The following is a 15,275-nucleotide window of genomic DNA, read 5'->3' on the forward strand; positions in this document are numbered from 1 at the left end:
TGCATCTTGAGTAGTTTATTGTGGCAGCATATGGATGGATGGAGTAAAATAAACAGACATGTACATCAGGACATTTTTGTTCTTAAAGCCCTCGCCATCTCGGGGCATTGCACTTTTGTTTGAATCAAGAAATCAAATAATATATCTGGAAAGGAATAAACTTACAATTCTGGATAAATCATTATTGGTTCATTGTAATTGATCAATTGACTTCTTATATACAGAAATAAACAAAGTGGTAACTACCTGTACTCCAGTTGGATGGAAGCATCAAATCAAAGTTCTGTATTCAGGCATTGCCCGTTTAAAATAAACAAACAGCAGTTCTGCAACGGTCTATATTTTGTAAAAATATAGAACTGTTCACAGTAATAAGGAAGTAACAGAACATATTTCAAATAAATTGCTAGTCCTTTCCTGTGTAACATTAAAATATAAATTGTATATTTGTACCACGTCTGAGCACAGACAAGAACCATTTATATCATATGGCTGCCTTCCTATTTATTATCTTGTAGGTTTTTTTTTCTGGCAGGAAAAAACATGTTACGTGTGTCGCTAGTTGTTATTTCAGGAAAAATCTCTAAAATTTCTAAAGGCAGCAGTTGGGTATTAGTTATTTAAAAGGAATACAAAAAGAGGTCAAAGCGGGTTAACAAGCAACTGTATATATCAGTAGGAATTATCGGTTGATATATATCTTTTTTTATATATTTTTCTCTTTTTATGGAATAGGTTTGGTCATTTACATTTTCCCGGTAGTCTCCTTTAAAAGCAGTCATAAAGTACATCCACTTTTGAGAGCTGCTTCACATCATATCAGTACTATTTACACTGCAAGCAACCTTGCACAAGCCAGTGCAAAACTTTACAGTGTTTACACTTCCAGTTTTCTGGCAAGTTGAATTCCAGTGTTTTCCTTTAACAGCAGCATGATGACACCTAGTGGTCACTCTGAGTACTGCTTCCTATGCAGTATGTCAAGGTTCCACCAGATTTTAGTTTCCAGTGACCAACCAATGAGAGTAGCATAAAAATGAGTCTATTAAAATGGCACATTTGTATCAATAATTACTGTACGGGTTGATACTGTTTATCAAAAGTTTCTGAAATATAGAAAGCCGTTTTGAGTAGATATATTTGAGTCATTGTCCTAGAGTATTTAAGATGACTATCAAGGACATCAAATAAGTAAGAATTTATTTGATATCCTCAATAAGGAGGCTACTCGTGCGTGCCACATGCCTGTAGTTTTACTAGCCTACTAGTAGTTACTAGTGTAGTCGTTTTCTAGTCTGGTTAATTCGCATACTAGTAAGTGTGTGACACTAGTACTGGAAAAAAGGTAAGACACCGTACTGGACCACCCTAGTCGTTTCTATTTGTGAGGACAAAGAGCGGACATTTTATAGGCTGGATAACATTTGAATAAGTACTGAAAACATGTTTCCATACTGAAAAAGTATAGTTAGTGCTGGAGTGGATAAATTTGCATTGACTATGTCACATATTTACTCTGGAGATGAATAAATAAATCCAATTTACAGCAACAAACATTGAAATAAATAGAAGTGCTGAAAAACACAGGATTGATGGAGAATGATGCAAAATAAGGAAGGGCAGAATCCTGTAACCGACTGTTTTGGTTTAACTTGCTTGGTGGAAAAAGAGCTAGGCTTGGAGCTCCCGCCACTTTCAATCTTAGAGCCTTTTGAAATTCGTCTTTGCAAGAGTCAGAAAGAGTCATACAGGATGGGATCACTCGGGCTGCTGTTGCTCCACCATTTTCTTTTTGAGCTTCTCACGTTGTTTCTCCACTTTTTCATGGTTCCTCTTGGCCTTCTCCATCAGAACTTGAAGGCCTTTAATCTTTTTCTTGATCAAGGATCGGTCTTGGGAAGAAGTTACCCCAAGGGACTGAAAGAAGGAAAATATGAACGAGAGTATAGCATATATTCAACCACCTATAAATGCGGCCATTGAGGTTCACCTTGAGCTCGACACTATCCAGTTGTAGCAATTTTTCTCCATTTATGTTTTTGGCAGTAAATTCTGGAATATATTGTTCTAAACTGAGGCCCATAAGCCAGTCGGCCACTTGCTGAGAGGTCCACTCTGATACGCTGTGGTTCTGCCACTGATGCTGCTTTATAATCCACTCGTCTTCTAGGATCTGGTGACCAAAAAAGTCCAAGAGTGTAAATCGTGTGAGTACAAAGATTTTTTTTAGGTCTTCCTCTCTGCTTTTGATCATAATAACTAAATGCAAGAAACCGTTACAATTGGCAGTCTCACCTCATCATCTACCATATCCAGACTCTACATGTGGCAGCACAAAAAAAAAAAAATGGCAGAACTTTAAATTCGGTTCCGGGTTAATTTAGCCCGTGAGAGTTCAGCCAAGTCGTTGAAACAAGGCTCAATTCCAAATGTACCTCATCCGATGAAAGCGCTAAATTATCATCACGTCCCGACGTTTTAGCTTCTCCGGCCAGTCCGCTGATCTCCACGGAGCTGCCGCTGCTGGCACTCAGGTCCTCGCTCAAAGTGGGTCCCTGACAAACCAGAAACACAATCATCAAGTCACACTAGGATTCCATCTGTGAGCAGCGGGAGGCTGAATGCGCTATTTTATTGGCCTTTTCTCGGAATGTTATTGATTAGTGCGTTAAGCCTGCAAATGTAATCAAGGCTAGTCACTGCATGTTTTAAACACAGGGAGGCTGGCTCCGCTAATTATAGCCCTCATTGATTGTCCGGTTAGTAAAAAGTAAATCGAAGACAGATAAAGTCGGTGATTGTTGGGCTACAAGGAAACAGAAGTGTGTCAAATATTTTAAATCGGGATTGAATTGAGTGAGTTCACGCCAATGTGCTTATCCATTTTCATTTGTTTCATATTTAGACTATTGAAATATGACTACAGTGATACAGTACCAGGTAATATGAATAGGAGAAGAAGTGTGGTAATGTAATACGAGTCTGTTTAACAACACAAAAAGAGAACATAACTTGTCTTGAGAAATACAACGCTGCATCTATCACCGACGACTACATTCTGTCTTCATTTGTCCGGTGTCTGCAAACCTCTTGAAATTTTGCCTTGACTTTTCGAGGGCTGTCCTCTGCCAGCGGCATTGCGCAACTGAAAGAGAGTGGACGGGGATTTTATTCAGAACATTCCACCCCATTTGGTCCTTGTTCAATATTGTGTAGAAGTCATATCTTACCCAGACTCGTCCACTCGACGTGAGGGGCTTGATGTTGCAAGAGAACCTGCGAGAAACACTGACATTTATATTTATAACAAGATTCCATGGCAAGGGCCTTCAGAATTAGTAGTGTTGACCAAATATATTAGCAATGGAGAAGAAAATGTATAAAATAAATTTAATCTTTTACATTAGATATTTTTTGGGTTCAAGTGACGGACGGCCTTGATGGAAAGGTTGCAATTCGATTGATCTAATCTATGGGATGTCATCTGTTCTAGGCGTTCCAACCTTCTTTTTTTCGTCTGGGGGATCCTTCTGCACTGGCCAAACCTCCGGGGACCGCATCATAAGAACCCGCACTACGAATGGAGCCAGAGCGACTATGGCCTGGACTCCGGTGCCCCTCTGGGACCTGGTGATGGACAACAAGAGGTGAGATGGAGAGAAAGAAAGAGAGACAGAATTTAAAATGACACCATTTTACAAACAAGAGCGATCCATCCATCCACAAACACTTATTACATTCAGAGAGAGAACAAGTTGTGACAGTGCCATACACTCAATTAGTGTAGCTGAGCAACATGCAGTCATTAATTCCATTAACTTAATGGAATGGATCGAGCTCAGCCACTCATACGCTCGGTAATTAAACACAATTACTGACATGCTAAGGTTGGGGATAATGGTTAGTGGGTTCATGACAAATGACATGTTGTATGATGGGGGAACTGTTAAGTGTGTGAAGTTACAAACCTCTCCCTCTGTGGAGCTGACGCTGTTTGCTCTGGAGCCTTTCGCTCTGCTGGGTGAACCCTTCCTCAGGTCTGCACATGGACACAAAAAAAAAAAAAGCAGCATAAGGTGGATAGATGTTGTTTATCGGGAAATTAGACACAAAAAAGGCAGAATGTGATCATCATGCTTTTTAGTTTGTGTGCACAAAATTCTCTATTGCTCTAGTACATTTTCTCGATTAATCTTTTTTTTCTGCCTGTTAATTAGGCAATCATAATTTTATGATACTACAAGGACTCGCTGGTGCTTTACACTATTCATATTTGTAAGCGATCCTATCTGCAGATTTCTCGCTCTTGTCCTCCCACACGCTCCCATTTCTCTCACGTCCCAGCTGTCTCCTTTGCCGCCTCGGTTTTTAATGTTGCGTAATGGGCTGCGTCATTCAGCTGAAGTCTCGCCGTTACCCCGTCGGCGCCGGTCGCACATGTCACGCCTTGCGATACTGACTGACCTCTATCGAGCGCCGCAGCTCTGTCGGGGCTGTTCCGCAGAGCACGCGGCCTCTCGGCGCCGTTGCTGTTGTTGTTGTTGACCTGAATGTTGTTCTGCTTCATCAACTGCATCAGCTCCGACTCCAGTGTTGCAATCTGTTGAGAGGGGGAGGGGGGGGGGGGGATCAATGTTAATCAGCTGTAATGACGCCGGCGTCAGAAAAAAAAGGGGATGACGGACGCCTGGGGAAACGAAATAATAACCCCGATTCTCTTTGCAGTTATGAAAGCGTCCAACTTTTGGGAAGATAGCGATTCAGTTGAGCAGACACTAATGTTCCTGTCAAGTTAGATTGCGGGCAAAAAGAAATAAAATAAAACAGATCAACTTGACGTTTGACCACAGAGCTGACCACGGGGACACCCGAGCCATCTGCTGTCAGTGTCGACTAAAGGGACGGACGGGCTTGCAAAAATAAAGCACCCAAAGGCAAAAATGCTTTCTAGCAAGGATTGTCGAATTGAAATGCTGTGGAAAGATTTAGCCCGAGAGTTTTAATCTCGTGAGATTTTAGTGCACGCTTAAACGAATTTGGCAGGCATATTTCAAACAACTCCATGAAGAGTCCTGGTCTTTACCCTGACTTGCAGTGCCTGGATCTCAGCCAGGTGAGATTTCTCAGCCTCCTCCAGTCGTCTCCTTTCGGCATCCTCCTTCTGGATGAACTCCACCTCCCTGGAGGAGGAGATTGAAAAGTGTTGAGCGGGGGGGGGGAGCGAGCCAATTGGACCAAACTACCAAAGCTACAATGCACACGTCTCCTGAGCAGACATCTTTGCTACAGAGCTGCTTGTTTCTAACGTCAGCTTCACTTTGGCCCGCAGGGTCAGGGCCAATTAGAGGCAGTCGGACTGAAGCCCAGCAGTCGAGGTTGCGACAAGCCTCGTGCAGAGAAAGACAAATTGTGCCGTAGGGGAGTGGAAAGCTTGCTCGTGGTGCTGAAATGGGATTAGATCTTGCGTATAAAAAAAAGGAACTGCCCGACAGATGGGAGTGTAGAAGATATCCACATTCTCTGCTCGAAATTGCAGTCATATTCATTTGTTTCATGGAAACTGAGTGCCGCTCACTTCTGCTGGAAATCTTTGATGAGTTTCTTGGCTTTGTTGTACTTCTTCTCCAAAGTCTGATACTGCGCCTGGGCCTCCTTCAGGTGTTCGTTGACCGTGTGGCACAGGGTCTGCGCCTCGATCCAGTAGCTCTCCAGCTTCAGCATCCTTTCCTTGTTCTCCTCGATGCTGGCCTTCAACTGGCACTTTTCCTTCTCCCAGCGCTGCTTCTCCCTCTCCACAGAGGTCAACTGAAAATAGCGTTCAAGAAATCCCTCTTGACTCACCACATGGATTAGAGCAGTCAATAAAACATTAACATCTTCAGTTGATTAACACTGCGGGAGAGCTATCGCATCCATAATAGCTCTATCAAAAATTAATGTAGCTTTTTTTTTGTCTGCATCATACTTAAAACCTAAACTGTTGTAGCCCAAAATTATTGGTTGGGTTTTTATTTTTTTTAATTTTTCTACAATGTGACTATTATAATCTTGAAAAAGGCATTATTTTTCTCCATATTTTCTTTTGGATGTCATTATGTTACCGAATGATGTGGCTAAGTGAATCCAATTTTTTTTTTTTTTTTTAACAGATGCAACCTTCAAAAATGGGAGCCAAAGTGTACACAAGAAAAGTACATAAGGTATGTCATGATTTCATCTCTGGTCGTGACAGAAAACTGCAAACAACAGACACATTTTTGAGACTTGCTCTAATTCACATCGAAACTAGCATGCATTTAAAAACGTGCGTCATCGCCTCCAACATCCCACTGACAGCACCGTTGACTTACCTTGTTTCTAAGCTTCTGGATCTCGGCCTCAGTCACCGTGTGTTTGATCTGAAGCTGTTGGCAAAAAAATAGAGGACGGAAAATAGGGGAAGAGAAGAGAGCGAAGGGGGAGGACGGTCAGATAATCAAACGCGTGGCTGCGCAGGCTCGATACAGTGTGACGGACCGAGGCGAACGACCCGCTCGGTTTGCAGCACCAGTGATGACGTGCTCGCAGAGGCAAAAAAAAAACTGTGGCTTGAGAACACTGTCATAGCGATAGTTGAATTCTTTAAAAAAAAAGAGCATTTTTATCTTTGCAATGTATTTGATTCATAATACATTGCTAAATTAAAGTTTCTGAAAAGTCATCCAAGTAATCCAAAGCAAACATAACGAAGTTGGATTATTCCATAAACATCTTCTCAAAGCTCTGTAGGACATATTTGCCCTGATTAAAATGTAAATCTCAGCAGCAGAGTTGGAACAGTTGCCAACTTTCTGGGTCAGCGAAACATGAAACTGACAAATGTGAACGCAGTAGAAAAATACCTCATGCTCAAATATGTATTCAACTAAAATCGTCCGCTGTGTTTTATTACCTCTCTGAATTTCTGGTACAATTTGGTGGCATCCAAATCCGAGGGCGACAAAACGTCCTCGTTCTCCGGCAGGTCGAACACTTCGATGTTCTTCCCCTCGCTCGCCGTGCCGGGCGTCGCCTCCTCGTCATCTGTGGCGTACTCACCCGTCTGCTGAAAAAACGGAAGGTGCAATGTCGGTAACGGCCTTCCATAAAATGGCGACCCCATACAGTCAGGAAAAGGCAGATAAGTCCTACATAAAAATCATTTCCTCAAATGGTAAATTTGAAATATTTCAATATTTCAAAAAACATGTCAAGTCAGAGCCTCGTGTCAAAGCTCTCCCGAAAATTAGCTTTTCATCTCACGCCGACATCCTCTATTCATTTGCGACTCTGCATAAGTAATGCGACTTAAAAAGCCATCATCATGTAAAATCGGGATAACCCACTTAAAAGTTCCACAAACTTTGTCAGATATGAATCGCTCTGACAGCTTGGTGAGCCGTAAATGTCATTTGTACAAGAAATGCTTTATCAAGGGGGCGATATTAGGCATTATTATCGTTCTCCTGGCATCATTTTCCCAAAAAAGCTTATATAAGCTTGCGCATGTGTAACTTAGTAACTGTCCGCTGAGAGTAGATTACCAATGTAAGAACCAGTTTCTACCTCGCACCCACACGTGTATTATAACTCCTACGATGCAAGCATTTTTACTTCTCTAAATGAGATCATTGCCTCCATCCTCAATGTATTGACGACATTTGCCAGATGAAGTTTCTATTTATTTATTTTGACCCCACGATGATGTGCAGGTGTAGCTCTCCACTCAGATAACAGGCTTGAGTCTCCTTTTCTATAATAGGCCCGTCTGTTGCCATGGTTGCAGCATCCTATATTAAGGTCCCATTCAGTGAAGGGGAGGGGAGCGGAGCGGAGGGGGGGCAACACAATTCATAGTAAGGCCGTTCAACGTTACAGCCTGATTTTGAAAGCGTCACAGTGAGGGCAGTACTTATCACAAGTGGAGTTTCTTTAAGAGCGCTTAAATGAGCTGAATAAATGTACTGTGGGTAGAAATAGTTTGAATAGCGAGCGCCTCAAGTCGTTCCAATGGGTACAATTTTCGAGTCGGGCTGGGTGGGGGGATGCTTGGCGTTGTTTTGACTTGTAACTGACAAGATGGCCAAACTGGAGTGTTTGATTCCAAATAATTCCACGGAAAAGTGTGCGCGTGTCAATTTATTGCTCGCTGAAGGACCCTCCGTGTCCCTTGGGATCAGACGCCAATAAAGAGCCATCAGTCACATCAGGAAACTGCGCCTTGGTCGGGGGAAAACATTTACAGCCATATTAATATTGATGAGTTCTACTTATTGCCCCTTAGATCTGGATAATGGTTCCGTTACGGTTCATCCTCCAAAGCCATGAAATAACGGAAACTGTTTTTGGAAGCCGTTTGCAATCTTTATATGGAAGAGGCAGTTGGTATTGTTTTGATTGCTTTTCTTTGGCTGTTCGTTGAGTCATCCGTTTCCCCCCCCTGGATATAATAAAAATGGTATTGTCTGCTATCCTGATGGTGGTGTTCGTGGGTGGATAAAAGACGCCAGGTTCCTTGGATGTCGAAGTGACACTTCTGTACATGGCATCCCACTCTTGCCGTGCCAATTCTCTCCAGGACCTTAATTAGAACAGGCAGTGTTTCATGCGTGTCTACGAGCGCTCGGGATTATGACAGCACTTGGGATAAGGCCTGCAGAACAGTTCTGCATGACGAGTCCCAAGGCACTGTCCGCCATCCCGTGTGAGAAATGATGAAGACGGGGGATGCGTGTGGAGCGCGAGCCCAGTGTCGTTAGTGCTCAACCGCAATGTATTGATTCATGTCGATCGGCATTTTCATCACACACAAACCAGGGCCGCGGATGAGTAATCCATCCTGCACCTTTTTAATACGATTGTGGAATTTTAATGAAGTGGGCGGATATTTACAACCACAGCCTCCTCTCACGGGTGGCGCCCGAGTCTTCCCGGTGATGGTCATTACCTCATCATCATCGGCGTCATACTGAGCGTACTGCTGCTCCAGGAGCTCTCGCTGTCTCTTCTCCTGCTCCAGGGTCTGCTGGATGAGCGTGGCCACCTCACTCTGCTGGCCCGGTAGCTCTCGGCCAATGACAAAGCTGCACATAGAGACAGTCAGCCATAATGAGGATGTTGCCTTAATCAAATGGAGAAATTATTGTGATAACTTATTCTGAATTCTGTGATTTATGTGTGTAGATTCCAATGGCCGTGGATTCCACAGTGTGAAGAGAACCATTTGAAATCCAGTTAAAGAAAGGTTAGTGTTTTCTTCACTCATCTCTTATGTGCATTTAAACTGACTGTGTTAAAGTGAGCTGGAGAGCTTTCGAGGATGAATGCAATGCGGGCAGGCCCTCACGCTCGAGCAGATAGTTTGATCTACATGTGAAGGAACAACCAGGGGGAACAAAAAGAATGGGGGAAAAAAAATATATTTATAAAACAAAGGGTCATGACTAAGTTCGGACAGCATGGAGGTCTGACAAGTGGTTGACCTGGAAACTAGCCTTCTCCTCCTTCATGGGGTGTCCCCTCCTTATTCCAATAGTTTCAGGTATGCATACTCCTTTTCAGCGAGTGCATGTGACTTCAGTTTAAAACCTACATGAGGTTAAATATAGATAAAACATGTAATGTAGGACAGCTGGCCATAAAACCTCAGAGGGGGAAGGATATACCGAGGAGGAGGAGGTGCAGTAAGTGGGTGGTGACATGATGGAGGAGGATGGAAAGAGCGAGTGTGTGCTGAGCGTGAAAAGAGATCGAGTGATACAAAAAGAAACGCAAGTGGAAATATACAATCGTGGAGCCAACTAAATATTATATTGCTAAATGCAATACAATCTATGAATTGTTTATTTTAGTGTCTATGAACTTAATAGGCAATGTAGGAAATGAACGTCGAATTTCAAAACCATCCAAGTTAGAGATGAGATCGAAAGGTTTGTCACTGTGTGACACTTCCTGCTGATATAATCTTAGATCCTCCTACGCAGCCTTTTTAAAATGTCTTTTGGAAGGGAGTGTGGAGCCTTACCGTACAACTCCTGATGTGTTCCTGAGGACAGAGGCTGCAAAACTCTGTGTGACGCCCACCAGGCTGGTCCCGTCCACCTCCACTATCTGGTCGTTCACTTTGATCCTAACGCATACAGACACATCCCCACAAAATTTAGGACATCATTTAAACACTCGAGGGTCAGCGAATGGATGTCGTGTCTTCACGTTAATTGAAGCAGCTCGTGACTGGCCACGTCCCTCTTGAAAATGACCGCCGCGGAAAATATATGTCAAAATTCCACAACGACGCTAATGCATGAGGAGTGAGTGGAAGAGACATCAGCTTGTCCAATCACGCACATTATTTTGCAGATTGGAAGACGCCACCGAGGCAAACGTTTTCCTCCGATGGCTGCAGACTGAGACAAAATGAGGCGTCAAAAAAAAATAAAACATGGAGGTCTAATCAGGACACGGGGGCCAGCTTGCCTTTTTGCTCTGAGCCACAAAACACAGCACGGATGAGCTGTAAACTTCTTTCGCCCACCCACTGATGATCCAATAACATTGTGAGTAAAATCCTTTTTAATTGATAATTACGACACTCACTTGAAGCAAAGCCATCACACTCATGTACAAAAATCTTGTGTGTCCGTCACCAGACTTCAGCTTCTACGCGACCCACAACATCTTGACATCTTAATCTGGCTTCGTGCCTCCAGGCTTGGCCCGACAAGAACATTCCCGAGCCGAGAGGGAATTAGGAAAAGATAAAAGCGGCGACGCGGGAACACGACACATCTCCGCGGCTCATCAGAACCGCACATAACGGGTGAGCGTCAGCCGAGTACATCGATCTGTCTGCCTGCCATTGTGTGCCTCAGACCATTAAACCTGACTCGGCAAAAGGCCGACACACACACGCACGGAACCGAGTTGATGGAGCGGTAATAACCCAACGACTTGATGTGTGTGTGAGGAATAACAAAATTGCAGCAGCAAAAAAAGCTTTTGCAGCACTTTGGCATATCCTGCTATGCTCTGTTTGAAGGGCACTCGCGAGTAAAATCAAAGGTCACACTGACTCAAATTGGATGAGTGCATTAAAAAATAGTTACGATGATTTGTTTATTATCACGGTGCGGGCAGGAAAACAGAGAGGTTTGACTTTGGCTTGGTATTGGGTCCAGGCGGTGACCAAAGAAGCAAATATGGCGTCATCCCCTTTTAGTTATTTCAACCTCCTCTCGTCCTTTGGTGTAAACGTGCCTTTCGTATTCAGAAAGCTACTGCTAAAAAAAAAAAATTCCACTCCACCCTCAACTGAGACCTTACTCTGCACATTTGCAACCATTTTCCATAGCACTTATCCTCTGCCCCAGCTGACTTGTGCACTGTTCACACTTTCTAACAGGATGGCATGGTGGGTAGGATAGGCTGAAAACGTGAAGAGACATCATGCGGCGTATTCCATCACGTGTGTGGCTCCGCGTGAGACAGAGCAGCGTGTGGATCTAATCTCAAGCCCTCCTGGTAAATCTGACACAAACTGCAAGTGTGCGGTTCAGATATCTGGCAATACCAACTTTTTTTTTTTTTTATTGATTACAGTGTGGAGTCGAATAAACTTCACCTGCTATCTCTTTCGGCCGCTCCGCCTTCAATGACGGTCTTGACGAAGATGCCCAGTTTCTCCAGGCCCGCATCAGCGCCGACGCCCATGCCGATGATGCTGATCCCCAAACCGTCCTCATCTGAACGCAGGTAGAACACAGTTGAATGGCTGCCAAGTTAACGAAAATGGATCGAATTGTGCGTGTTTAACTCCTGTGCTAAAACGCCTCAGAGAAATAAAAGCGGATGGAGTGAGGATAAGAAGGGAAAGCAGTATAAATGTGTTTAAAAATAGTGCTTGATTATTGAAAAAAGGAGAAGAGGCATCCCCCAAGCGCACGCTGACCTTCACTCATACAGCAACAATGTTCTGGATGGGAAGTTCCTTTCTACTGGCCTATTCCTCCCTTTTCCATCCTCCATTCATTATTCACAAGAGCTTAGGGTTACGTAACAGTGACTGGAAGGTGATAACCCACAACACAAAGTGCTCTATTTTAGATTAGAGGCAACAGTGGGAAAACTGAACAAACTGTGAGAACATTTGTACTCGTGGCACAGATTGTCACGCCATGTTGACGTGGAAATAGTGACTGTGTCTTAAGACAGATCCTTAGGAAAACACTGTTTGCATACGCTTGGGAAATTTAACACCTCAAAAGCGGGTAGGCGAGCCTGCCAAATTTGTCATGAGTTTTCCCTCCTCCCACCTTTCTCCAACTCCACAGGGAAAAGCTCCAGCTTCTCCACGCGCTTCTCCAGCTCGTACTCTGCCGACGAGGCCACGGGATCCACTTCTTCGTTACGGCGGTCGTAGTCCTCGTTGGAGAAGGTGTTGAATACCTGGAGAGGTAACACATCAGTGTATACGTGTAGTACACAAAATCATTTCTTATTTTATCGTCTAAGCAGATGAATCCAGACACAGAAATAAATCCCCATCAAAAAACTAGCGACGCAAATATTTACTGGCAAAACATTCAAAGATGTTTTCCTCTTCCTCTGAAGCACACAGGGAGGTCTCTTTCCTCCTCTGCAATAGTCAGCTGTCACTTCACATCTCATCCCAGGCAGCAGGATGCCCTCACGGCTCCGTCCGTGCATGCAGCCGAGAGAAGGGAGCTCGCTGAGAGCGGCGGCACAAGCTTGTCGCTCTCTTGTCACATGCATGGGGCTAAAGGCCAGTTGCAGGTGCTGAGTAAAAAGGGCTGCTAGCATTTGGCCGTGATATCATTTTTTAGACTGTTAAAAAATATGGACGCTCATAGATGCCTAAGTCCAGGCATGAACTTAAAGATGAACTCCAAATTTGCAGCTATGTGAGGTTGTGCTATAGGCTAAAGGCAATGCGTCTTCCTTCATCAATATTTGAACCGTGACAAAACACAATGCAAGTGCACACAAGGTCAGCCTATAAAAAATGAATGGGCATGTCAGTCAATGCATTTCTCTTCTGACTTTTACTCCTATTGTTCTAAAGTAGACGACGCAGAACAGGAATGGATGCGTGACACCATGCACGCACTTAACAGTTGGCATGCTGTTTTTTTCCTATTCTTTTTTTTCTGGGTGACCTTTGTCTCATCAATCATTTAATGTGATCGGCAACGCTGCATTATTTACGCTGTAACGCACACATACACATACACAGACAGTATATCTGTATTTTGTTTTTTTTTTGCACAGCTATGCAAAAGCGCAGCATTGATTTTATGGTAAACGATTGAATCATTGCGCAATCAGTTGAAGCCGCAAAAACTACATGAGCGGTAATAGAAAAATAAATATCATGGTTAATCAGTGTTAATCAAGCTACAAAAGATTGCTATGATCCAAATTTGAATGCTGAGCCTGTTTGAGATGAACATAAGCCATCTCAACTAATTATACTGGATTATTTTTCACACAATAGAGTATTCTAGTTTGTTAGTCAAAACAGAATCTGCAGCTGCATTGACTTTGCAGAGGCCCGAAAGCGAGACAGAGACATATTTGTGCTTGTCTGTGTTTGCGTATGTGCATTTGAGATTGTGTGTCCGCAGAATGCATTCTGGTGGCAACAATAGGGAGGAAAAGAAAAAAAAGAAAGTGTGCATGCGGGTAGTGTTGTGTATGTGTGCAGCTGGTTGTCTTGCAGGTGCGTGTCTATACACGCCTGGGTGCGATGCAAGTTGTGCCGAGTGCTCATCTTAGCATGAAAATGGAAATGTCAGTCACATTCCCAAAAAGAGAAAAGGGGGGCATGTGGAAGAGGTGGGAGTGCAAATAAAGCCAAGTGTCAGCGTATAAAAGGATGATGAGAAAATGAAGGGATGGCGCTGGTAAACAAAGAGTCCAGTTCACGGGGGAGAGGAGGTAATATCCAGCGAGAGAAAGAAACTGACTCAGATGATTCATGGGCTTAGAGAAAAGTTGAGGGTTATAAGACTTGTGCCATCACAGATGGAGTTCTATAATTTGCTCGCCATTCAAAACGGAGCTTTGTCGTCGTCGCAAAGGCACTTTGTTTCTATTCTCCTCTTTTATTGACTCTCATTAGCATGTGTCCCCTATTCTCAGCACATTTGCATTCCGTTAGTTGTACCTGTGACCACCCACCCACCCTTGCGCATCGACGCCACTGAGCCTCAGCCAGCGGAGGGACAATGAGGCAAAGGAATGCGTCTCAAGGGAATTACGAGTGACCTTGACAGGCATAAAAGGAGGTGTAAAAAAAGAACCAGCCAGTGTTTCTTCTGTAAAAGATAAGTGGAACGGTCCAGTTGAAGGCCAAAGTTCCTGTCATCTCTCACCATGCATCATCCTGGTGAGGGGAAGCGACACACTGACATCTGACATATCGGGGAACGCCAACGGCTTAGTCAGCATCGTCTGTTTTTAGCCCACGTGTAGAGTGTGCATACAAAGGGAAGTCGCATTCATTTGACAAGATATGGCTGCCATTTTAAAAGCACAGAGATATCCGACGGCTACCACTAGGTCAGCGACTAGACAAAGGACAAGTCTGGAGAATAGTAAACAAGTGCAACTCAGTGAGCACAGACAATGCCCTTCTTATGTCCTGTCTGCTGTGTTATGTATTCTAATGTATTTTATTAATAGGTCACCACAGTTAGTAAATATATTTTCCACATCTCTGTGGTGAATATTATGTTTTTTTGAATCTCGTTTGATAAATGTTTCTTCTGAACTGCTAAAATGACTTGGACATGACTTATAAAAGGAAAGCATGGTGTCTCCGAGATAGATATAAAACATTGGCAATACTGATGAGCTCATGCTGAGGGGACCAGACTACAGGCAGGCATAAAAGTGTAGTCATAAATGATAGTAGGTGGAAACTGACCAGGAGTAAAAATAAAAAAGTCTCGCCTTTCTCTTGATCATTAAAATTGCATCGCTGTGGGATCATCAGGTGGCACAGAAACAAACAAACAAAAACATTCCGACATGAATAATGCAGTAGCTGTACACACACATATCCCAACCTGGGCTTGGAGCTTCTTTGACCTGCCGAGGATAATGATGATGGAAAGTTGGCCAAGCTCATGTAGAAAAAGACGCAGAAAGTTGCACACCGCTTGATCCTTTTGAAGGAGTTAGTGAGATACTTTGATTTCCTTCCCTTAAAAAGAAGCTTAATACCAACTGCCTTA

At 43.5% G+C, this 15,275-nt stretch overlaps 2 protein-coding genes across 9 annotated transcripts in view; one reads left to right on the top strand and one right to left on the bottom strand.

Annotated features, from left to right (window-relative positions):
* The window catches only part of pdk4 (pyruvate dehydrogenase kinase, isozyme 4), a 58,915-nt gene extending 55,321 nt beyond the window's left edge, over positions 1–3,594 (top strand). The window contains exon 28 of the mRNA XM_088364562.1: positions 3,494–3,594. The gene's annotated coding sequence lies outside the window, so the exon portion shown is untranslated. The remainder of the gene's footprint in view (positions 1–3,493) is intronic.
* Positions 1–15,275, bottom strand: part of ppp1r9a (protein phosphatase 1, regulatory subunit 9A) — a 23,938-nt gene continuing 8,663 nt past the window's right edge. For 5 of the 8 annotated variants that reach the window (XM_088364540.1, XM_088364541.1, XM_088364537.1 and 2 more), the window contains exons 3-19: positions 12,330–12,462; positions 11,639–11,759; positions 10,043–10,147; positions 8,966–9,101; positions 6,932–7,084; positions 6,351–6,404; positions 5,576–5,805; positions 5,084–5,180; positions 4,465–4,600; positions 3,969–4,039; positions 3,504–3,627; positions 3,231–3,276; positions 3,088–3,145; positions 2,436–2,555; positions 2,296–2,319; positions 1,991–2,173; positions 1–1,917 (exon numbers count right to left, since the gene is read on the bottom strand). In XM_088364540.1, the coding sequence (XP_088220666.1) occupies positions 1,759–1,917; positions 1,991–2,173; positions 2,296–2,319; positions 2,436–2,555; positions 3,088–3,145; positions 3,231–3,276; positions 3,504–3,627; positions 3,969–4,039; positions 4,465–4,600; positions 5,084–5,180; positions 5,576–5,805; positions 6,351–6,404; positions 6,932–7,084; positions 8,966–9,101; positions 10,043–10,147; positions 11,639–11,759; positions 12,330–12,462 (1,950 nt within the window). In that variant the 3' untranslated portion in view covers positions 1–1,758. The remainder of the gene's footprint in view (positions 1,918–1,990; positions 2,174–2,295; positions 2,320–2,435; positions 2,556–3,087; positions 3,146–3,230; positions 3,277–3,503; positions 3,628–3,968; positions 4,040–4,464; positions 4,601–5,083; positions 5,181–5,575; positions 5,806–6,350; positions 6,405–6,931; positions 7,085–8,965; positions 9,102–10,042; positions 10,148–11,638; positions 11,760–12,329; positions 12,463–15,275) is intronic. The other 3 variants (XM_088364542.1, XM_088364545.1, XM_088364543.1) reach the window with 3 other exon arrangements.

This window comes from Syngnathus floridae, chromosome 21 (genome assembly GCF_059516105.1).
Source record: "Syngnathus floridae isolate MCC-2025c chromosome 21, RoL_Sflo_1.0, whole genome shotgun sequence".
Lineage (NCBI taxonomy): Eukaryota > Metazoa > Chordata > Actinopteri > Syngnathiformes > Syngnathidae > Syngnathus > Syngnathus floridae.